Genomic DNA, 26,333 nt, shown 5'->3' on the forward strand with positions numbered 1-26,333 from the left:
AGGTAACGATGCCCCTTCGGTTTGGTTCTAGGTGATATTATTTCCATTCCCAAACCCATAGTTTGTAAAGATGATAGATTTTGAATGAATAAATTCAGAAAGAAAACGGTAGGCTAAAGAAGTATTCTAGATACTGAACTGAACCTCTCTCACCCTATGTTCCTGTTTTGCAGTATTGGGAAATCTCATGCAGAGGTGCAATTCCCTATTTAATTTATTATTTTTTATCAACATGATTGTGTTCATTTGTAATTTTGTTGGTATTCATTTTTCTGGAGTTCTTCCGTTCTTCATGATGGCTAGGTCAGAAATCTTATTCAAATCAAATCAAAATCAACATTTTTATTCACAATACAAACAATTGAGGGAGCTTTTCAATTCAAGCCCATCTCGATTTTTCATTGAGATCCCTGAATTATAGAAGGGAATGAAAAAATCTTGTATTGTAATTTGGGTCACTTCTCTTCCCACAATCCATAGCGTTAGTACCTATCAAGTATTTTTTTTTTTTTTGTTGACTTTGATACTCAAGGTGAAAATCACTTAAATTCTGCCCTCTCATTGAGTTGGTTTCAGCTCACTCGGGTGACTTTCAATTACTGGACAAAATTCGATTTCAACACAAAAAATTCCTGGAATTAAACATGCGGAACAGTTTTAATTTGGGCAGGCAAGCAAGAAGCAGTTGAGCAGAACGAGAAGAGCACTGAAAGCACACAGCACAGCGCACACTTGTGAGTAAATTAATGTATTTTGATGGTGGCGAATCGTGCATGTAGAGGGATGCCAGCAGAGCAGAGACTGCAGGCGGTAAATGCGATTTGAAGGCACAGAAATTTACGTGGCAGGGGTCGTTTTGAATTTGAGGTCGGGTAGCTTATATATATTGTGGTGGGGTAGGAGAGGGTTGGTTGGGTGTGCGCGCGTGCGTGATTTTGGAAGGAGGATGGGATGGGAAGCGACCTGAAAGCACAGAGAGGATGTTTTCACAAAAGTATTTACAAGCTCTATGGACTCTCCCCCCACCACCAGGCAAGAGCAATGCAGCAGAGCAAGGCTGTTTCCCCTCCATGCCTCGTCCAGTCTATCGGACTGGCTTGAACAATCGAATCAACCGGTGGTACTGCTTCACCCTTCTTCGTCATTCTCTCCTCTTTCGCCTCATTCCCTCTGCGTTTGCAGCTGGCTGCTAGATCTTGATCAGACGACGCGTAACAAATAGCGGCCAGTTGTACGAGATCGAGTGAGCCGAGAGGTTATGTCAGCGTTCGCGTTGCTCTGTGTCGCACTGTCAATTGCTACATCCTCGTACTGGGATTTCACCATGCCGGACATGTGAAACACATCTACTCATTCTGATATTCTACTTCCATCTAGTCTTCCCTTCTTGTCGAGAATCTCCACAACACTCGTGCATGGATGCTTATTGCATCAACACACTTCCTCGTGCTAGATTTTAGTTTGCTAATTTGATGTTTAGTTTCGAATTGGGCATTATGTACCTACGTTTCTAGTGATTTGCTATAATAAACGAGAATCCAACTGTCAGTGTCAAAATGTGCACGGCGAAGGAGTCAACTTCCGCTAACCTCACTTCTGACAATGAATCTCAGGACTGGAATCTCTTGACCATGATTGCTGGATCTATTACTAGAAGGTGAGAATTTTTATTGCTTTTATTCATTGGATTTGGACAACTGTCCTCAGTATAATCAGTTTTCCACGAATTGGTTCGTTCTATCGAGCTGTCAGAAGTGTCATAGCTGCAATATAATGCTTTCAAGCCACAATGATGTTGCAACCTCAATAACTTTACTATAGTGTGGTCCACGTTATAATGGCAGTGGATAAAGATAGAAGAATAGCGATGCCGATTCTCTGCATTAATTAATTATATTTCTACACTGTCAAAAACATTATTGTCATCGTTGTGGACCTCGAAAAGGATAGTACCACCGGCTTTGTCGGTTGATAGACAAGGATAGCAATACCAAAGTTGATCAAATACTGTCATTATAACGTGGACCTCACTATATAGTCAATCATCCCACTTTTATTGAAGACATCATCCATTTTGGCATGAGTTTTGCCACTGGGATTTTTCAATTTTGCAAGGGGTTATTACTATATTCAACAGTAATTATATACAGTACACAGTAACTATATACATACAGTCAACAGTATTAATTATTGATATTATGTTATTTCCAACTCCTATTCAAAGAGAATAACTATTTTTTCTCTTCTGGTCCTCATTCTATATCTATTCATTTTGATATAATTTTGTATGAACTGATATTGCCATTGTCAACTTATTATTTTATCAAGCACCACTCGATCATTGCATGCTGCATGTTTCACTGCAGTCTCTGCATTGATCAGTGTTCATTGAAGTGCATCCATACTCCGTACATCAATAATAATTCTACTTTGACTTTGACGTAACAGGGATCACGGACTAATATTGATAAAAGCTTCTCAGAGTGTCATGGTTGCAAGCATAAATTCATAAAATGGTTGTGATTGTGTGTCTGTCACGAACAAATTGCCGTACTGTATCATGAATGTGTGCTACAGTACTTACTGAAAATGTGTCTGTGGAATTATTTTGTCATCTTTGGTTGAACAACAAAGGGGTAAAATAACAATACTACCCCTAAAGAGGCACACTGGGGTGCTTCACACCCCAGGGATTTTTTTTCTGCTCTGCAGTTGACAATATCAAACAGATGGGAATTTATGACCAGTCTAAATTAGGTTAGTAGTATTGTCAACTACACTCCACCACTTCCAGTCAGTAATAGCATTCTACAAGGTCACCAGCTCATCTTGTTCTTCGTTTGGGGTGTCTAACACCCCAGAGTGTCTTTTACGTGGGACTTTTATCATACACTTTTATTACAAAGATTTACTTGTATTGTCACTATGATGGATGATGTGTGGGATGATGGATCAGATTGGAATGAATGCTATGATTCTCTACAACTTGAGATTCAAAACAATAAAATGAAGAGACGTGAGTTTTTGATGAAGTTGTCATTGGCAATGATCAAGCCATTCGTTCAAACCGGATTAGGAGCTCCAACACTTAGGCGGAACATACGTACTTCTGAAATTAGTATAAATATTGATAAGCAGTGCTTTACTTTTGATTTCTGTATGATGAAGTATGGTCTAATTTGTTTTTTTTCATATTTTTCAAAGAAAAATTCAAAATTAAATTTGGGTGTTCAACACCCCAGTGTGTCTACTGTGTTAGCATAAAGTAAGTGGCTACTTATAAAATAGTACATACTAAATGATGCCATTTTGAGACAAATAATTGTAGGCTACTGTTAAAGTTGAAGGATGATTTATTGGGTCAAAAACCTTGGAATTTGATAGCTGAAATTACAAAAAGAAAATAAAAGAATGAGTATTGATAATCGATGAGAAATCCTATAATCCTGGCATATTTTTCAATAATTGAGCTTGATGAATAAAGTAGGTGCCATAGTTCTAGATCTACTGGCTGAAACAAATTCAACTTTCGCTACAATTCTAATTTAAAATTTCCAAATCCTGTAAATTGCCAAACTATTCAGTTGTCAGTTCAACTTTTCAATAATTAAGAAGCGAATTGTTTCCGTCAAGTATAATATTGAAATAGGCTACTGTAATTTGTTGAGAAGTGATTGTAAGTTTATTTACCAATTTAAATAAAGTGTTCTTAACTAGTCCAGTAATTGTAGCCAAGTGCAATTTGTAGATTAAGTTGAAGATTATCCTCGAGTTTCGTTGAAACTTGAAGTGTTAATTCAATAATGATTATAGTGTCGGAAGTTGCGGGTAACCAATTAAATGGCAAAGCAATTGAAAAGGCCACTCTGATGTGTTTATGTTCACAGCCTGTAGTTTTTCAGACGTTTTTATGAATGGGCCACTGAAATGAATTGATCGTTGGTAGTAGCCGACTGCCGAGGGCTGAGGGCTGTTGTTTTGGGCTGAATAGAACAATAACGAAGAGGAAGGACGGAAGGAACTAGAGTGAGAGAGAAGGCCCGAAGAAAGGAAACAGGAACCTGTTTTTTGTCAATTAGGAGCGGAAGGCTTTTTCCGCACTTATTTTTTACGTTTAATGATTCATGAATGGATCCTTTTGTTAAAAACTGTCAACCTGGTCCTCAAAATGACATGGCGGAATTTGAGTTTTGCAATTCATCATTGATTTATTGATCATCACCTCAAAATTACATAAGAATATTTTTTTTATTTTTCTTCAAAAAATTCATTGTACCAATATCAATACCGTACAGAGATCCTCATGTAATAGATTCCTCACCTATCAGGGCAGGTTCCTATCGGGCGGATAGTTGCCTGTGAGTGAGGAAGCAGTAGTTCTATTATACAAGTGAATACATTCTATATTACATGAAGTAGATGTAATCACGGATAATTATTTTTCATGTATTCAGATAGGTTGCTGAATTTTGGTGAGACTGGAGTTTGATTAGATTTTGAAAATCAAATGGAAATAGTCCAATATGTACTACAGTAATAACCGCACTTGTATAAGATAAAACTATGGTTTCGTTACATTGATTTTGATAACGTCTCAGACTAGCTTATCAAATATCGTAGTTGATAAGCTGCTACGATTAAAACAATAAAAGCCTACTGATTATATATCAAATTACTGTAAGAATAAAAAAATAAGAATCATGCAACTAATCCACTCATCTCCCGCAACTCCAATAAATAATGTAGAATATTGAATGCACATGATAGTCTTTCATTTGTACAATGTACAGTATTGGGAATGCACTATATCCATTCCAATGCAAACCCCAGTTTTTTCCTTCTATATGAGATATAATCATTTTATTCTTGACAGTAAACAGAACACATCATGCTCATTTTGCCTGTTGAATTTATTTATTTATTTATCATTTACAATCAACTTACGGACAAAGAAACATACTACAGTCCAAAACTTCTTTTAATCCCAATTTCATAGATTAAGTTGAAGATTATCCTCGAGTTTCGTTGAAACTTGAAGTGTTAATTCAATAATGATTATAGTGTCGGAAGTTGCGGGTAACCAATTAAATGGCAAAGCAATTGAAAAGGCCACTCTGATGTGTTTATGTTCACAGCCTGTAGTTTTTCAGACGTTTTTATGAATGGGCCACTGAAATGAATTGATCGTTGGTAGTAGCCGACTGCCGAGGGCTGAGGGCTGTTGTTTTGGGCTGGAATAGAACAATAACGAAGAGGAAGGACGGAAGGAACTAGAGTGAGAGAGAAGGCCCGAAGAAAGGAAACAGGAACCTGTTTTTTGTCAATTAGGAGCGGAAGGCTTTTTCCGCACTTATTTTTTACGTTTAATGATTCATGAATGGATCCTTTTGTTAAAAACTGTCAACCTGGTCCTCAAAATGACATGGCGGAATTTGAGTTTTGCAATTCATCATTGATTTATTGATCATCACCTCAAAATTACATAAGAATATTTTTTTATTTTTCTTCAAAAAATTCATTGTACCAATATCAATACCGTACAGAGATCCTCATGTAATAGATTCCTCACCTATCAGGGCAGGTTCCTATCGGGCGGATAGTTGCCTGTGAGTGAGGAAGCAGTAGTTCTATTATACAAGTGAATACATTCTATTTACATGAAGTAGATGTAATCACGGATATTATCTTTCATGTATTCAGATAGGTTGCGGAATTTTGGTGAGACTAGAGTTTGATTAGATTTTGAAAATCAAATGGAAATAGTCCAATATGTACTACAGTAATAACCGCACTTGTATAAGATAAAACTATGGTTTCGTTACAATTGATTTTGATAACGTCTCAGACCAGCTTATCAAATATTTTAGTTGATAAGTTGCTAAGATTAAAACAATAATAGCCTACTGATTATAATAAAAATTATTGATACTGTAAGAATACACAAATAAGAAGCATTCAACTAATCCACTCAGCTCCCGCAACTCCAACTAATAATAAATAATGTAGAATATTCAATGCACATGATAGTCTTTCATTTGTACAATGTACAGTATTGGGAATGCACTATATCCATTCCAATGCAAACCCCAGTTTTTTCCTTCTATATGAGATATAATCATTTTATTCTTGACAGTAAACAGAACACATCATGCTCATTTTGCCTGTTGAATTTATTTATTTATTTATCATTTACAATCAACTTACGGACAAAGAAACATACTACAGTCCAAAACTTCTTTTAATCCCAATTTCATAAAATAAATTGTCCAAATAAAGGTTATATGCGACTTCCACATTGAAACAAATCACAAACACTTCAAACAACTAATTTTGAATTTAGAAAGATTAAGAACCGAATTTAATTTAATTAGATCTTGAATTTAATTCAAGTTTCAAGATTTATTATAAATTGAGATTACAAGTTCCATATAGAATTGTTTCAAGCATGGACATTTGAGAATGATATTTTCAACATGGAAATTTGAAGTGATATGTGAGAAAATGATCCTTTAACAACGTTTGCACATTATTTATCCTTGATCTCTATATTTGTAGGCCTACTATACATTCAACTCAACACTCATTATTCATTATCGATCCAACCAGGCAAAGTTTAATGAACCTGCTGTATATTAAACGATTACTGAGAGATGACATATCCACACCAATGAATAAAACTTTTGCCGTCTATTGTGTTCGAATATAATTCAAAATGTATGTCGATTCTCTGGGCGAATTTAGCAATTAGTTTGTGATAGATGTTGTGCTAGCCCCCACAAGGGAATTCCTCTAATTCCTGGCGACTCGAGGGGCCACCGGTGGAGCACAGATTTCCCTATTAATCTTGGCTATAACAATCCAACCATGACCAAAATGCATATTTACGACCAACCGTTCGTAATCCTCAGTGTTATTGGAATAGAAGTGGTAAGTGCGCTTCGATTACACCCATAAACTGTTACACGGCTAACTATTATTAGCCATAACTGTTTCCCTTGAGCCTCCACCTCACCAGGACGATATCACATAATAACCCGAGGCTGTATTTCATTCTCACCTACACTAATGAACGAGACCAGCCTTCATGCTATTATATTTTGCGAGGGATCAAGTTTGTTTTTCAGCTCCTGTCATACGTGATATCCTTCTCTCTTCTACATTATATGAGCGACCCAAATTTCATTTTGAGCATGTCTTTGTGGAAGAGATTAATCTATATAGTGAGATCCACGTTATATCAGTGAAAATTAAAGAAATACTACATTGTTGCCACTTCTCCGTTTCCTCCGGCTTTTGTAGCACATTAAAGTACAGTGATTCAAGTTATCCTGGTAAATCCTATATTATATCAATTATTGTTGATCCACAATGGCTTGGCTGTATGAACAAGTTTAATGTTACCGTACCGTTCATTTATCACGGTAACTTCTGTATTATTTTATGAGTATTTTGAACATTATTGTACTCTTATTTTTAATCCAGTTATTCTGTCTAAAACAAAGCCATGACCATCTGCCCATATTGGGACAATTCTATTCTAAATGAATGATAATGAATTTATTGCCAAATACAAGAAATATTTTTACAAATGAAAATAATCATTAGCCTAATACAATAATAATTATAAATTATTGCGAAAACAGACAGAGCCACAATTCCTTGGCTTGTGGAAATAAAAAAAGAGATATCGGAACTGAATTTAACTATTGACGATGTCAAAAATCGCACAAAAATCTGTAGGCAAACCATCACTGACAGAAAGAGGATATTATCAATAAAAACAATTAGGAGAAGGCAACAGGTTTGTTCAGATGAATTGAGAAAAGAAAGATCTGACAGAATGAAAAGGTACTGGGAAGAAAGGAAGAGAATTGAAGCGAATAAACAAAGAAAGAGGACTAACCAGAGACTACAGTGATCTTATGTGGTCATAAAATCAATTAAAAAAATAATTATTATTATTATAAAAACAATAGTTTTTGGCGTGGCTGGAAAAAGAAGCCTTGAGCTTCAGCCACGAGTTCTAAAAATGTCATTCTTCAAGAAAATATATTCTTCCACCACTTGATCATAAATTGTCATATTTTAGATGAAAAACGTTGGTAGTTCATGTACATCATATTTCTAAAGTATGTATCTGATAATTTAATTCGTTGCTATAATGTATGAATTAATTGTTAAGTTAATATTGTAAACAACCAACTCTGGCTGACGGCATAAAGCCATGCCTATTGAATTTTTGACCTATTGAGTTGTAAATTGTATCCTTTGTTTTATATAATAAATTCTTTTATCTATCTATCTATCTATCTATCTATCTATCTACATCATATTTCTACATGGTTTAAAAACAATTTGTCAACGCTGTGCAGTTAGAAAAGGATAGAACTATGCATTTTGTCTAATGACAGACAAGGATAGCAAACCAATGTTAATCAGATGCTGACCTTTATAACCTGATTCTTAGTTTCTCACTATAGTTGATAGAATTAAGAAAAAAATTTCAAATGAAAATCATGAATAGCTGAGCTTGTAGTCATTGTTCTGAATTTTGATTTCTCCCTTTAAAGTTTACTAATTAACCTATTCAAATCAACATTATTATGCTCGATACTATACAATACAGATATGTACCACACTCCTAACTCTTGAGTAGAATATAATTTGTATAATTATTTACGATTCCAACTAAATGATTCCAAAACTAACATAATCACTTGTGAAATTCACTTTTATGCAATATTCATCTAATACTATTTACGTTATATGGTATATTGAGTGTACAAGTCTCAGACGGAAATATTTGTCTCAAATTCTGAATCAAGGGATGGATAATGTATGCTTTTTAAAATTCAATCCAGCAGTTCTTGAATTCCATCAGACATAGTTACACAACTAGAAGCGAGCTCTCAACTTCAAACCAAATTTAAAATAATCATGTTTATATCCTTATCGGACTAAGTCAAGGTCAAATTCCCAACTGTAATACTGAATTTCTGATAAGAACAATTAATTATTATCATTGTAAATAATAACTATTACTCATGTTTAAATTTATATGGAGATTTCTCTACCAGTTATCTCTCCCGCTGGCCATTTCCACTGTATGTAGTACTTCATATTTTCCAATAAAAGTATACTCATATTTGTAGAGAAGATAAGTAATCGGAACTTTATTTTTGATCTTTACGTTTGTTGAATTAATCAATTTAATATAACCCCATGAGATTGAATTCCTGATAAGAAAAATTAATTATTATAACTGTAAATATTGAATATTACTCATGTTTAGATTGATATGGAGATATCGCTCCCACTTATCTCTCTCACTGCCCATTTCTACTGTACTAGCCTAATTATATTTCTTCTAATAGAAGTCTACTTATATTTCTATTAGAGGTGATTAGTTGACCGAGCGAAGTGAGGTCTAAGATTCAAGTCGACGGTTTGGCATTTCTCTAAATGTTTTTATGTTGTGCATTTACGGCGAAACGCGGTAATAGATTTTCATGAAATTTGACGGGTATGTTCCTTTTTTAATTGCGCTTCGACGTATATACAAGGTTTTTGGAAATTTTGCATTTCAAGGATAATATAAAAGAAAAAAGGAGCCTCCTTCATGTGCCAATATTACAGTAAAAATCAGACTATAGAAATAGCATAAATTCAATTTCATCATAAATCAGCTGACAAGTGTGGAGAAGCCAGTCTATTGCTGTATTTCCATAAGGTCTATAGTTTCAATCAGGTACTTGTGGATGAGAATACTGCGTGAGGTCTACTGTTCACAGAACTACTAGTATGGTATTTTTAGATTTGTTTGATCGTTACATTTGTTTTTAATTAGTCAATCACATATAGCCCTCGTGTGCATTGTGCATATCGTACAATACAGTCAAATTTCATTACTACAATAGTTTTTTATTATTACTTATACTCTGCCTCGTATCTCACCAGCTTAAATTTCTGCTTTCATGGGACCTTGGTTCCTCTAATTCTCTATTTCCGGGTGTCATATGACCGTTACATGCCGTGACCCGTGAAAATGTGTTGTGCGTGATGTGGTCACGTCGTTTTGATTGCATTAGGCGGTGATTTTCGTTTCGTCACAGGAGGCCAAGTCACGTGACTGACGTGACTGCATCCTACAGTCCATCACACAGTATTGATGCTCGTAATCGATCTCTACATTACCGGAGATTCGATCGACTGTAATTTTGTGGTTCCGATAAACTGTATAAATGCTTCAATTTTCGGTCAAGTTTCACATTCTTTGTACGTGGATTGTGAGATATTGTAAAGCACTTCCTATTTTACAAAGAATATTGTTTCAATTTTCCATGTGAACACTCCTATTATAATATTAATATTCCTGTTAGAAACACCCTCTTTTATTGAACTTATTAAGTAAGTTTACAGACAATCTGATAAAATATAGCCTCACCCTGGCTGAGAGTGACATTCATTCCATCAAGTATTTCAGTTTTTCCTGCATTTCAACGTTTCGTTATTTATGTTGCCTTTCTAACATTATCAAAACATTTCAAATAATATCAACATGTTGCAATTTAAAAGCAAAAATCTAACCTTCCTAACCTTCCCTTGCACATTTAAAACATAATGAAACTGACCCTTTTAGGTTATGTTCATCTAATTTTCAAAAGCACGGAAAGTTGAAATCTAGGCGATCTGACATCCTCCCGAGCTGAGGAATTGATGAAACTAATCTTGTTTTTAAGCACACTCTTTTATTGAACTTATTGAGTTCACATACAATCTGATCAAACATATTAATTGGTGAATAAGGGCTAGACCACATTAAGCGGTTTTTCAGGTGACCAGCCAATCAAGAGAGCTTCCTGTCCTGCCGTATCTAAAAACCGCCTGAAAAGCGCTTAATATGCGCTGGCCCATAATGAAACTAATCTTCTTGGTTAAATTGAGTAACTAGATTGATTGAAAGCGCTATTCCAGAATTCAGACACTTTGACAGCAGACAAGGATCCTTCAGAAACAAATGAAAAAGTAGGAAAGAAGATTACTCTGGAATAGAGTAAATAACTCTTGGAATAGGAAGAGATGGCTTTTCTTATAGCTGCATCTGAAGAGAAGACAGCTAGATGGTGGTGAGAGGGTGAGAAATGGAGGGACGAAGGCATTTTATTTGGTTCGATCGGTCGGGTGATGTGATGACTTTCAGCCCTGACAAAATGATGGATGCTGCTCGAATAAGAAGGCTGGCTGGGGTCTGAATAAGTAGCGCAGTGGGAAATCAAGTCCGGGCTTGGTCTAATTTGTTGAATGATATATGCCCTGATAAATAGGTACTGAGCACTAATGCTCGAAGCGCATCCACGCCTAGTCTACAACATGTGCCTAAATACGAGGAGCATGTTAGCCCTGCAACAATCAGCCTGCTACATGGGCCCTCACTGCAGAGCAACATTGCTCTCGAAATAGGGCATCCAGTCATGATCATGTAGGGAGCCAACCCCTATCATTATCATCATCAAACAATGCATACTGTATTGTGTACGTGTACTCCACAATACATATTCTTTTCTACTGTGTCGTTGGGAGAATATTCCTGTCGTTATCAAGAGCGACAAGTCTCTCTTCTCTACCGAGGGCGATTCGAACAAGTTCGTTCCTAGCTGATTATAGTTATGCTTTTGTTTTTTTAGAGGAAGATCCTCCTCGCTTTATACGTGCAAGTGCTTCTTTTTATTGATATTGTTGCTCTTCTACATTCTACAATAAGGCTCCACCGCGATTGCCTTTTTTGTATAGTATTGCAAGGCAATCCTGGGGGTCCTACATGCAAAGCATTATTGATATTGTTTCTCTTTCCCAGAAATCTCCATTTCTCCGTTTCATTCTTCGTATTATCCTTTTCCCCCTCTTTTATTCAGAGAGAGGTCGAACAGATCGTACTTATTTCTTGTTATGTGTTATCCATCGTGTTACTGTTCCCTTTGTTCTCTTTTTCTCGATTCCCATCTATCTTCGTCCTTGTCTTATTTCTATCCTCCTCCTTTTACTCCTTCTAGGCTACTTGTTACACTTATTCTATCCCTTTGATTTCATCCTTGATTTATCTCTGTCCTTGTCTTATTTCTATCCTCCTCCTTTCACTCCTTCTAGGCTACTTGTTACACTTATTCTATCCCTTTGATTTCATCCTTGATTTATCTCTGTCCTTGTCTTATTTCTATCCTTCTCACTCTCCCATCCCTCCTCCTTCTGGACTACTTGTTACACTTATTCTATCCCCTTTGACTTCATCCTTGATTTATCTCTGTCCTTGTTTTATTCCTATCCTCCTCCACCGTTTCCCCTCTTACTCATCATTATCCTCTTTCTTCTCCTCCTCGACCTCATCCTCATACTCCTCATTTTACTCCTATTACTTGTATTTCTCAACAGAATAGAGGATGGAAAATCCTTATTCTAAGCTCACTGGAACATCACCTTATTCCCTGCTACGTTTTCTTTATTTTATCTGTTTTCGTCTCGCCGCTTTTTAAATCTTGTAAGATTGAGAAAATCTTGAGATCAGTCTCAACTGAAGCCTAAGAATTCAAAAACGTAATTCGAACCTTATAGGCATTAGTTCCGTCTTCAATCTACCTCAGTGATTTCAAATTGAGGTGCTGTACTATTCACTGTTTTCCCTACTTTCATAATATGAATTTCTCCTCATCTATCTTTCCGCTATGAACCGTTATGAGTCCTGTGATACCTGTGTATCTATTTGATGGATTCTTATTCACATATCTATTTATCCTATAAAATGTCATTCTTTACTTTCGCAGTAGGGCTATTTGAATTTAGTGAATATAGTTGAAATATTATTGTATCATTGAATCAATGAACGAATAAACTAAATTTATTAAATCTATTATGTATAGGCCTATATAATACTTCAATTGCTCAAATTATAAGATTGCATCAATCAATCTTCAAGAGTTCAATTCAGCTAAATTTATTACTTAGCTTTATCTATTTTCAGTTTTATCTAGCATTCTCTCTCATTATTGTTCAAATTTTTGCTTAATAGTTTCTAGTACTAGATCTGATAATATTCACTATTCATATTGAAGGCATTGTATGTTTAAGTTTCTATTCATGCAGAGGTCTGTTGTTTTATATTTTTGTTTTTTAGAAATATTTGTTTGACATTGAAACCATACTGTTCAAGAGATTAAATAATACATATAGAACATGAACGACCCCACACTGTATAAACTCAGGGGTTGTTTAAAACATTACTTTTCTTTTTTTTTGTGTAGTTGAGAAGTTGATATTGTGGTAATTATTCATATTGAATGAAAAAGACTAAGAAATTGTCAAAAAACCACTGATTTATTGATAATTAGAAAGACCGGTTTCGGTTATTACACCATTGTCAATCTCTGATAAACTTATCAATAAATCAGTGGTTTTTTGACAATTTCTTAGTCTTTTTCATTCAACATTACTTTTCTATTATTTTCAGTTATACCGTATATTGTAGTCTAATAAATGTATTTTTTCGGTAGAATAAATTTCAATTTCAAATTTAACGGTCAAATGTTCAATTTAATACAATTATGACAAGTTTTGTAATCGGTTGTAACAAATACCAGTCTATTAGTTTTCCAAATTACTGGTTTTTTTCGTTTTTATTGGTATAAAGTGTAGACCCAAACTTCATTATCAATTTCTCTCAGAACACAACACGGTGAATCAAATACTTCATAAGCGAAGCTTTATTTTTCAAATTCCTATTCTGAACAAGAACCTTTGGTTAAATGAGGATAGGATAACATTTATTAGAATCTAAGCTCTGACATTAGTGTTGACATTACAGAGTTTGTCAAATTCTCTCAAACTTCATCTCAATGCCTACGAACTTCCTCTTCCGTAACTCATTTCATTTCAGCCAAGTAAATGTGATGGGATCACGTGGAGGAAATCAAGATGAAAGAAGTTATGGCGGAGGAAATGATAAAAGGAGTCATGATGAAGGGTGGAAGAAGGGGGGAAGTAACATTAAAGCTGAGGTAGAAGAACAAATTGAGGAGAAAAGGGTGACAGTCTGGAGTACTCCTTGTTAATCAGATTTCATCTGCAGCCTGCTCCACACAAAGAATACCAGAGAGGCTCCTTGATGTACTGTAGGCCTTATTATATAGTGCACGAGTACTCTTATCTCAGAGGAGGTTGCATTACTGTTAATGGCTTTCATACTCCACATTACTCAACTCTCAATTAACCATCTTATGCTGGAGTGATTGCAATTATGATTCTGTGATGAATAGTGCTTGGAACTCCCTCTACTGTGCTCACAAACCAAAAAACTGTATTCTGCTACGTGAACAGCATTCTCAGACCTAAATGGAACCGTACAAACGCCAATCTAATTCAAGATGGATACATGTTATTCCATTTGTTGAGATGGATTTGAACTCGTATTAATTACAATAGTTTATCGTGTTTGTTTTTTTTTTAATATTATGAAAGATAGGAATAGGGAATGTTTTGATTTGGTGGCACTGATGTTTTAAAACATGAGAGATAAATGAACCAATAATGTAAAAAGATTTCATTACAATTCGTTAAAAGTGGTAATTGAGTGGAATATTTCCAATTAATTTGTCAATTTGAGCCATCTAAATTCAAAATTTATAGTTTCAATGTTAATTTTGGACCAAAATTTCATAAAAATTGTAGGGCCTTCATGTGAAATTCTAACCTTATTTTGGACTTTGTCACCTATAAATTTGGAAGAAAAATAGCACAAGGACTACCTTATTATTTTATCTTTCAATGTGATTACATTAGTGTTATTTGCATTGTAAATAAATAAAATAAATAAATACATTTTTCAAATGATACATCTTCAATTCTCTTCAAATGAGACAAGCTTGTTTGTATCAAATGTAAACTGAGCTTAAACTAACGCGTCATCAGTACACATGTTATGTAATAATTTTCAAATGTAACATAAAGAGAATAACTTTTTATTCATCAGAGTAATTTCCCCCTTACCGAGAATCAATTCTTTTCTCGTTTTTCTTGATATAAATCTTGTAAGTCGGAAATCGTCTAACCATTTTCCTTGAAGGCCGTTGGAGCATCATTCTTTCCTTTGGCGTTCAGCCAGATGACCTTTGACCTTCTACTGGACCAAATTTTGTGGAAATGTCCTTCATTTAAAAGAGTAATTCTTTTTGTTCAAACTCTTCTGAATCATCTAATTCTATCTTCAAAGTCAACGTAGATTTTCTGTGACATGACAATGTCTCTCATGCACATGCGCGTTCTCAGAATGATTTGAAATTAATTATTTGCATAAAATAGCTAGGATACACAGGATATGTCTATTCAGTTATTAGTCTCATCAAATTCTCTTCAATTTATAATATAATTGATTATAGTCTATTTTTATAATATTCTACATCCTATATTCCGATAATCGATTGATAAAAATCTATAATCTATTTGAGCTATTCTTCAGGGGAAGTATCAAGATCAGTTAGAGTAAACTCAGCTTTAAGTCTGTGGAAAGGCTAAAAATAAACTTTCTACTGGTGATATTTTTCAAAGTTTTTCGATTTTTATATCATCAAGCTATCAAAATGAAAAAGTTTTTACAAGAAAACATTTTTTCCCGATCATTACTTTTTGAGATATGAGCGCCTAAAGTTTTAATTTTTGGGACAGAACATTTCAAATTCAGTGAGACATAAATCCATTAGATTTAGAGGATAGATTCTTCATGGTATTGTTGATCTAGTAACTCAAAAATATCCTTAAAATATTAATTTTTGAGAAAGTTATTCAAATTACCAAAAATAACTTTTAGTTGAGTTATTTTTGGTAATTTGAATAACTTTCTCAAAAATTGATATTTTAAGAATATTTTTGTGTTACTAGATCAACTATACCATGAAGAATTTATCCTTCAAATCTCATTGATTCATCCCTTACCGAATTTGAGATGTTCTGTCCCGAAAATTTAAATTTTAGGCGCTCATATCTCAAAAAGTACCTACTTAATGATCGAGAAAAAAATGTTTTCTTGAGAAAACTTTTTCATTTTGATAGCTTGATGATATACAAATCGAAAAACTTTGAAAAATATCACCAGTAGGAAGTTTATTTTTAGCCTTTGCACTGCCTTAACCTAATGCTAACGTCCTCTATTCGACAAATACTGTTTACTTTAGCATTCATACTAGCTTTCTTTCGACTAGCTCTCCTTTGTCCATTAACAATATATTATATCATTCACTGTCATTTATCATATACAGTCAGTAGAATGTAGGACCACAAAGATGAATATAGAACGGTATTGTTTGTATTCAGAAGGATCCACTGTAGTGATAATGGGTGGAGGTAGAAAGTGGTAACAGGCCCAAACATGAATGATTTCTGAAATAGAATTAATGTTAACCATGTGTGTGCAACCTACCTGCAACTCTTTTTCCTTTTTGTTCCCATTGAAATGGTTTTTGATGCGAAACAGCTTGAGACATTATGGACTGAGGCCTGGGTTTTTCCAATTCCTAGTAATGGTAGCCAACCTCTATTGTACTCTCTTTCACAATTTACGGCTACTTTTGTGGTAAACTATTTCTGGTCAAATGGGGGTTGAATACTAGGAATTATGTTTCGGAATCGTTTAATGACCTGTAAGACTCAAACATAAGACAATGACCTACTAATTCGATGTCCCTGTGCTTGAAAAGAAATTGTACGCTTTGGACATTACGATTTTAGATTCTTCCAGTTTTTATTCAGTTTTAAAATCACCTTAATGTCCTCCTATTTCACTTCCCCAGTATTCTTTATTATTGGGTCTCTATTATTGTTTCCATTACTATGGAAAGAGAAAATTTTTGAACTAGGCTTGTTGGTCCTTTCTGATCATGTATTTGATTTGTGTATGAAATATTTAGTCATTAATTTATTCACAATGCAAATGACACTAATGTAATAACATTGGTAGATAAAATAATAAGGTAGTCCTTGTGCTATTTTTTCCATATTCATAGGTGACAAAGTATCCAAGATAAAGTTAGATTTTCACGTGTACAATTTTTATAAAATACATTATTAACTAGTAGTTCTGTGAACAGTAGACCTCGCGCTCAGTAAGTTACATCGACCTGTTGTTATGTTTTTCAATTTAAAATGTCTAGAAAAAATCCTAAATAAACATAGAGCTTACTGTCCTATCGTACCGTGACGTGTCGTCCCGGAATGTGAGTGTGAGCGCTGTTATCAGGTCTGGCTGCAACTGTCTACAACGTTGATGGAAAGATACAATTATTATTTTCAAGGTGTTCGATGTTTTTGAACGGGTAGTATTATAGACAACTGTCTACTAACGTTGATGGAAAGATACATTTTCAAGATGTTCGATGTTTTTGAACGGGTATTATAGTCCACTAGACAGCTGATTTATGATGAATAATTCTTTAGTCTGATTTTTACAGTAATATTGGCCTATGAAGGAGGCTCCTTCTTCCTTTTATATTATCCTTGAAATGCAAAATTTCCAAAAACCTACGTCTTATATACGTCGACGCGCAATTTGAAAAGGAACATACCTGTTAAATTATATGAAAATCTATTACCGCGTTTCGCCGTAAATGCGCAACATTTACATAACATCTACTTGAATCTTAGACCTCACTTCGCTCGGTCAATAAATAATTATCAGGAATACTTCCATCCCTTTATGTAATATAATAATGGAACAATTACTGTATGTTACTGCTTTATCGTCAAATTACTTCATTTTTTTAGTATTATGTGCTGGAGTTTGAAGTTGAACTTGTTTCATCAAAATCATGAGTTCAAAGTTCTCTGTATTTAAAATGTCTCTAGGTGGAGGTGGATCATAGCTGTATGTTTACTGTTATAATGATGTAAACTGATAGGAGATAAGAGTACAAAGGCTTAATGATGGCAAAGGCTCTGGCATAGCAGGTATGGAATCTTCTTTCCATACCTTCACTTGGTGTTCGTTTACTGAGTGTTTTTTCGTGTTACAAAGTGCGTAGCTTCTGCTTTAAAAGCGTTCGGCTGCAGCATGTAATGAAGAAATGGCTGATGTTCAATATTACTCGAAGACACACTCAAGTTCATATTATAGATGGCGTTATTAACTTGTTGTGTTGTCAGCTTCAGCATACACCTCCAATCTGTCTTCGTAAGAGCGTAGGCACTCCTTTGACCTACACAAAGGTTCAGTATTCCTCATTATTTGAGAGCGTCTCATTCAACTGATTCTGACAGTTTTTAGTGAATCTCATTATAGAAACGCTCCTATTTCACTGCACGCTGCAATGATATGCGTTCATCACAAACAATTGAATGAATTTGATATGATATTGATCATCTTATTTGATAGCAATATTATTATCATTTCATACAAAAACCTATTGCCGTATGTATTTTGAGTAGTTATTCGGTGGAGTCCTCATGGACGCAAATCCCCCTCACCATAATTTTTTTGTAGAAACGTTGATAGTAATTTAGTTAACCCCCAAAGAGACACACTGGGGTGTTTCCCTACCCAGGGGATTTTTTTTCTGTTCTTCAGTTGACAATATCAAACAGATGGGAATTTATGCCCAGTCTAAATTAGGTTTGTAGTATTGTCAACTACTCTCCACCACTTCCAGTCAGTAATAGCATTCTACAAGGTCATCAGCTCACCTTGTTCTTCGTTTGGGGTGTCTAACACCCCAGAGTGTCTTTTACGTAGTCTCTTACGTATCTTTTACGAGTGACTTTTATCAAACACTTTTATTACAAAGATTTACTTGTATTGTCACTACAAATGAGGTATGGGATGATGGATCAGATTGGAATAAATGCTATGATTCTCTACAACTTGAGATTCAAAACAATAAAATGAAGAGACGTGAGTTCTCTTGAACTCACGATGAAGTTGTCATTGGCAATGATCAAGCCATTCGTTCAAACCGGATTAGGAGCTCCAACACTTAGGCGGAACATACGTACTTCTAAAATTAGTATAAATATTGATAAGCAGTGCTTTACTTTTAATTTCTGTATGCACTTTGAGCAAAAATGATTAAGAAATGATGAAGTATGGTTCAAGTCTCTGAGTACTTGTTTTTTCATATTTTTCAAAGAAAAATGCAAAATTAAATTGGGGTGTTCAACACCCCAGTGTGTCTACTGCGTTAGCATAAAGTAAGTGTGTCTCTGTAGGGTTAAAACCAATAAATTGGTTGATGAAGTTAATTATTCGACACATGCTGCTTACGGGAATTAAAGGCTGCTTACGGAATTTTTCAATCTTTTTTTTTGAAAAACAATTACAATTAAAGGAAAAAAATCGACAGAAACCCCCCTCACACGCATACAAAAACTCAGTACACTTTTTAACATTTTAAACGCCCCTTTTTGAGATCCCCCAATATTTGATTTGATTCGAATGTAATTGAGCACCCTCTACTCGAGGATATCAAGGATCCCCGAGTTATTCATGTTACAGTTTTCAATAAAAATAATAGTGAAATGGTTCCGGTTAGTGGGGAATCTCTTATGCACAACGGGTATCGCCATAGTTTTCTCGAATATCCTATATAATATGAGCTGGGAGGGCAGAATATTATTGAAAAAAGTGGAAATAAAACGTAGCGGCATGGAAAAAATGATGAAAATTTGCGAATGGAGGAGAATGTAAATCACGAATTCGTTCTGTAAGGTTGATTTTGTGAGAAACAAGTTACCAGGGAAAAGGCTTTGCGAGCAAGGTGTACGTGAGAGAAATGAAGGAAGAGGAAAGGAAGCTGGAGTGAGTGATTGAGAGAGGAGAATAATGGGAGCAAGAGAGAGTGAGAGCAGAATGACTGAAATAGGATTGACGACGGTGTTATCTCTGACTGCGCTGCGCAGAAGCCTGCTGCATGGAAATCTTGCTCTAGCGAGGACCGAGCAGAGATATTATGACAACGACGAATGAGAGGCTATGCTATGCGCAATATTTGCCAGCTACAACTACTCCACTACTGTTCTGTGTGCTACTCCACAATGCAGTCGAAATATGAGAACAAAATAAATTAGAAAAAAGCTTCCACTTCTGTGAATAAGGAATGATGAAAATTCATATCGCCAGATGGGTTTCGGGGTATTTATTACCACCTTACAAGAAGCTAGAATTCCACGTCCTTTCAACAAAACTGGCTGATTTAATTAAGAAAAGACATAAATTATGCATTTTTCACGCTCCAAAAAGTCGGAGCCATATTAAATGGCGCACCGCTACAAATTATCAATATTTTAGCACTTCTTTCCTTCCTTGTCTTGAGGTTTCATCACTTTCTTCCACCTTGTTATCGCTTCTAACTTTGTTCCTGACAAAAGTATGAGAATTCTTAATTTTCCTTCATGAATTAGTGATGATGGCTCTGGCCGATAAAAAGTAATGAGGAGATGAAAAGAATTTTTTGAATAAGTAACATAAGCCATCGCATAATAATGGCACAAGGAGGCGTAACATTAAGAATTCCTCTACCATCTTCTAACCAAGAAACCCGAATGTGCAAAGGCTAAAAATAAAAAAGAATCTTAGAAAAAGAGCTTTTTCCGATCATTGCTTTTTGAGATATGAGTGCCTAAAGTTCAATTTTTTGGGACAGAACATTTCAAATTCGGTAAGAGATAAATCCATGAAATTCAGAGGATAAATTCTTCATGGTATTGTGGATTTAATAAAACAAGAATGTTTTGAAAATATTAATTTTTGAGAAAGTTATTCAATTTACTAAAAATTACAAAAAATTACTCCAAAAAAGTTATTTTTGGTAAATTGAATAACTTTATCAAAAATTGCTATTTTCAAAACATTCTTGTTTTATTAAATGAACAATACCATGAAGAATTTATCCTCTGAATTTCATGGATTTATTTCTTACCGAATTTTAAATGCTCTGTCCCAAAAATTTGAACTTTATCTCAAAAAGTAATGATCGGAAAAAAATGTTTTCCTAAGAAAGCTTTTTTATTTTGATAGCTTGATGATATACAAATCGAAAAACTTTTAAAATATCACCAGTACAAAGTTTATTTTTAGCCTTTGCACAACCTTACATAGAGTTGAATTACTCTCAAGTCATATTACTTTTTGCGGGTATCATTTAGTACTATTTTTGGAACTACTGTGAATAAAGGTACAGTAGAGTCCTTAGTTTGAAAACACTTCAAATATATAATATATATGATATGAAATGCTCGAAAAAACTGTGAAAGTACATATTCCTGTGGATACATCTATTTTTATACAACTATCAATCTGTAATGAAATATATACATTTACCCGGTATATTGTTGCAATTACTATTTCTCAAGACTGTTGGTAACTTACTGGCCTTCACATATTATTACCGAAGTAGGAATTTGTAATATCAATGAATTCAACTACCTAGAAACTAGACTAGATCTTCATAGCTCTACGGCCCTTTTGACAAGATAGCTTTATCAACGGTCAACGGCTTGCCAGATTCAACCATAAATCGTTACACATCAATAAACTTACCTGGAAACTAGCATCTTTGTCATTTGCTCAAGTCTATTGTCATTTTGGTCCATGGATTCACGGACAGAGGCATGATAAATTACGCAGGGGCTGGGTGAGCCTCTCACCCCTGTATATAATTCTTCAATGCTCTGTTATAAAGTAGTGAATTCTATTCTAGATAGCTAAAGTTTGATTTGATTATCTAAAATAATGATTTTTAATATAAGCATACCGCTTAAATCGAAGTCACTTTATATTTTGCAATTTTCCTCACACCATCAATGCTACAGATGGATCACATGGTAGGGAAACAGATAAACACTGTAGCCTACTTTGGAAGCCCTTATTCCCCTCTGAAGTGCGACACAATTGAAATGTGTCCTGAGTATATCCGTTAAATATAACGTACTATCCCACACTCTCCTAGCTGGACATAAGGTGTGCCGGCCGGGCCGGGCATTAGAACTGTAGCAGTTGGGGTGTTTGAGGGCTGTGGGGGGCTGAGGGGAACACGCTAATCTTTTGTAGATTTTGAAACACGCATAAAGTAAAACGACCGGATGAAAAATGAAAGCTCTCCGGGGTTTAGTTCCTTCTGTTCCTCACTTCCTCCTGATCATGCCCTCTCTCTTTGACTTTCTCTCCCTCTCATTCTTTCTCTCTTTCTTCTTTATTCGGTCACCGCGCGTAACCGCACTCCACCACCCAGACAACTTGGTCGACAGATAACGAACTTTGTAAATTTGTTTTTAATGGAATCCGCGTTCAGTGTCACCGCTGGGCCAGCTACGTGAAATGTATGACTGTATAATTGGACAGCATGCTCCAAACAGAAATTTGATCTATACTGCAGCTTCTGTTCACCAAAAAGCCGAATTTTTCTCCCCTCGTAACAAGCGAATCCCTTCCAAATTGCAAACCGTCGAATTTGGTTATCACGCATCTATAACATGACAGATGCACGAATTGGACATCTGTTGAAATTTGGTAACTTGATTCATATTACAGTGAGAGGTCCTTTTTCAATACAGAGAATTTAGAATATAATATTTTATACTCTCTGTATACGTTATACAGTAGTTGTCATTGTCATAGTTGTCATTGTCATTGCCATTGTCATCATTGTCATTTCTATTGTCATTAGTCTTCCTCCTGTTCATAAATCATAATAAATCCGAGATTTGGAATATTGATTGTTTGGTTGGGCATTTGTATGTTATATTACTCGTTCTATTGAATAATAATCCTCAATTCTTCTGTCCGGTAAACGTATATTCATCACATTGCTCAGAATATAATATTCATCACATACAGAATATATATATATTCATTCATCACATTGCTCAGAATATAAATTAATCATGGAATAAAGTTTGATGATGTTGATTTTTGTAATTGTTTAATCCTGCGTAAGTGAGTTTTCGAACAACAAATGAGTAATAATATTAGCTTATTAGGTACAGTATAATATTAGTAACCCTACCTACTAGACCAAGTATGAATATAGTAATATATAATGAAGTAACAATAACCATACATTGGTTATTCTATGGCAATATCTAAACGGGGAGGGAGGTATCCTTCCCACAACATATCATACTATGCTACAATATTATGTCGAAATTTCAGTTTCCATGCAGATGCATGAAAGTTGTGTTCATATGAATAAATTTCAGAGATAGAAATTTCCAGTTTCAAAATTCGAAAACAATTTCACGGTGGTGTGTTGTGTTTGATCTCAAGGGAGCAATAAATTTATTTGGCATTTGTTTGTGGCTGTTGTAAACATGAGAGAGAGATGTGACGTAGTTTGAAACAACGCTCGAGAGAAACTTGTTTTGTGTAAATATATAGAGGTAAAATCCAATTATTCATTTTGATGAAATGACTGATACTAGCGTTATTGTTAAACGAGTTTTCGATTAAATAACGATTAGCCTCTTGCTTGGCATCAGTCGGTAGAGCATGAAAATTTGATATAATTATATAATTAGGTCGTGGTTTTTTAGTAGGATTCAGTCTCATTAAAATCTTTCTATGCCTAGGTATGGGCTTCCCCTATAACTCTTGTAATTCATTAAAAAATAAATATATATAAATATGATACTTATACTATAGTGTTGAGGAATAAAAATAAATTGCACACCATAAACATTTTGATACATATATTAAACAATAATGCAAAAAATAGATCGAGGCAAAATATATATGAAGTGCGACACAATTGAAATGTGTCCTGAGTATATCCGTTAAATATAACGTACTATCCCACACTCTCCTAGCTGGACATAAGGTGTGCCGGCCGGGCCGGGCATTAGAACTGTAGCAGTTGGGGTGTTTGATGGCTGTGGGGGGCTGAGGGGAACACGCTAATCTTTTGTAGATTTTGAAACACATAAAGTAAAACGACCGGATGAAAAATGAAAGCTCTCCGGGGTTTAGTTCCTTCTGTTCCTCACTTCCTCCTGATCATGCCCTCTCTCTTCTCACTCTCTCGCTCCCTCTCACTCTGTCTCTTTCTCTCTTTCTTCTTTATTCGGTCACCGCGCGTAACCGCACTCCACCACCCAGAGAACTTGGTCGACAGATAACGAACTTTGTAAATTTGTTTTTAATGGAATCCGCGTTCAGTGTCACCGCTGAGCCAGCTACGTGAAATGTATGACTGTATAATTGGACAGCATGCTCCAAACAGAAATTTGATCTATACTGCAGCTTCTGTTCACCAAAAAGCCGAATTTTTCTCCCCTCGTAACAAGCGAATCCCTTCCAAATTGCAAACCGTCGAATTTGGTTATCACGCATCTATAACATGACAGATGCACGAATTGGACATCTGTTGAAATTTGGTAACTTGATTCATATTACAGTGAGAGGTCCTTTTTCAATACAGAGAGTTTAGAATATAATATTTTATACTCTCTGTATACGTTATACAGTAGTTGTCATTGTCATAGTTGTCATTGTCATTAGCACAATTGTCATTGCCATTGTCATCATTGTCATTTCTATTGTCATTAGTCTTCCTCCTGTTCATAAATCATAATAAATCCGAGATTTGGAATATTGATTGTTTGGTTGGGCATTGTATGTTATATTACTCGTTCTATTGAATAATAATCCTCAATTCTTCTGTCCGGTAAACGTATATTCATCACATTGCTCAGAATATAATATTCATCACATACAGAATATATATATATTCATTCATCACATTGCTCAGAATATAAATTAATCATGGAATAAAGTTTGATGATGTTGATTGTTGTAATTGTTTAATCCTGCGTGAGTGAGTTTTCGAACAACAAATGAGTAATAATATTAGCTTATTAGGTACAGTATAATATTAGTAACCTACCTACTAGACAAGTATGAATATAGTAATATATAATGAAGTAACAATAACCATACATTGGTTATTCTATGGCAATATCTAAACGGGGAGGGAGGTATCCTTCCCACAACATAACAAACTATCGCAAATTGTATTGCAAAAATTAAAGACCATATGAATGTGTTTTAATAGCCTAGATTTTATACTTCTTTGATTCAAAAGAATTTTCTGAAATGTATTGATCTATTTTTTCCTTCAATAAAAATACCTTTAATACTAATTTTACTTGCGCAAGTATTTCTCTCATTAAATTCTTAATTTATAATAAAAACCCTTTCGACGAGCTAGCTTTGATTATTAGATAGATTCGAAGCACTAGGGCGCCCATCACTAATTCAATATTTATCACTCACGTGTCGAAAATCTTCTTATAAGCCGCCGATGTCGATCCAACTCCTTATGGTCCTGGAATACGGTAGCCGGAATCGTCTCTTCCAAGGGGTTATAAATTTATTTGAAATTGAAAATGACTTCTGCTTTACAATAGCATCACAAAGTCTTTTAAGAAATTTAATAATTTGATTTAACTTTAACTTTTACAATTTATTAGCAAGGTACTACGCTCTAAAATATTTGGGGTCCTCTCATGGTGGCATTTGGCTGGCGAGTGCTGGTTCTCCTTTCTCAATTTCACAAATCTTACTTCCGACTTTCAAATTAACATAAAATTTGAATATCTTAGTCCTCCGCCATTTAGGTTCAAATAGATCGTACAAAAAATATCAAATTATTACTCAGGTTGTGCGTTTAATAATTTTTTTGCCTTCGAGCCATATCGATAACATAGACTATACAATGTTTTAACATAAATCCAGTACATTTATATAAATATATAGAAATATTTTTGAATTGGCCTACAGTTGCCGCCTATTAACTGCCGTTGTGCTATTGGTGCATGCAAATTTTATTCGGTATTCATGCGCCTGGTACCTCCTATTTCCTGAATACACTTAATTATTTTTATTTGGTTTTTTGGTTATGCTCTCTACATGCTAGCTAATATTCTATACACTAATATTTGTTTCATGCTACCTAATAATTAGCCACGTGATCATGTGTTTTTTCACATTGCATACTGTTTGATTGCAATAGAACTCTGCCAGGGGGTTTTGGTCAGATTCTACGTTGCTCGATTTGATCGATCTCTAGGTCACCGATCCCTGAATGCATATACCTAACCTCAATCTTCAAAATATTTATATAATAATATATTTATTAGCAACAAATTCCTTCAAATCCTTTTTAGGTTTTTTGTACCGTTTAGCCAGAACAAGCTGATGCTATCTAATCTTAATTATTATCTATTTGGCGATATTAGCCAGTTACTTTATTTTCAGACCTATTACTATTTCGGTTAGGGATTTTTATCTACCCAAATTCGATGTTTTACAC

General features: G+C 34.7%; 1 protein-coding gene across 1 annotated transcript in view; it reads left to right on the top strand.

The window, feature by feature from the left end:
* Nucleotides 1-1,206: 1,206 nt before the first annotated feature.
* The window catches only part of LOC111055850 (protein toll), a 69,605-nt gene continuing 44,478 nt past the window's right edge, over nucleotides 1,207-26,333 (top strand). The window contains exon 1 of the mRNA XM_039444589.1: nucleotides 1,207-1,657. Coding sequence (XP_039300523.1) covers nucleotides 1,557-1,657 — 101 coding nt within the window. The 5' untranslated portion in view covers nucleotides 1,207-1,556. The remainder of the gene's footprint in view (nucleotides 1,658-26,333) is intronic.

The sequence above is a fragment of the Nilaparvata lugens genome, chromosome 1 (assembly GCF_014356525.2).
Source record: "Nilaparvata lugens isolate BPH chromosome 1, ASM1435652v1, whole genome shotgun sequence".
In the NCBI taxonomy this organism is placed as follows: Eukaryota; Metazoa; Arthropoda; class Insecta; order Hemiptera; family Delphacidae; genus Nilaparvata; species Nilaparvata lugens.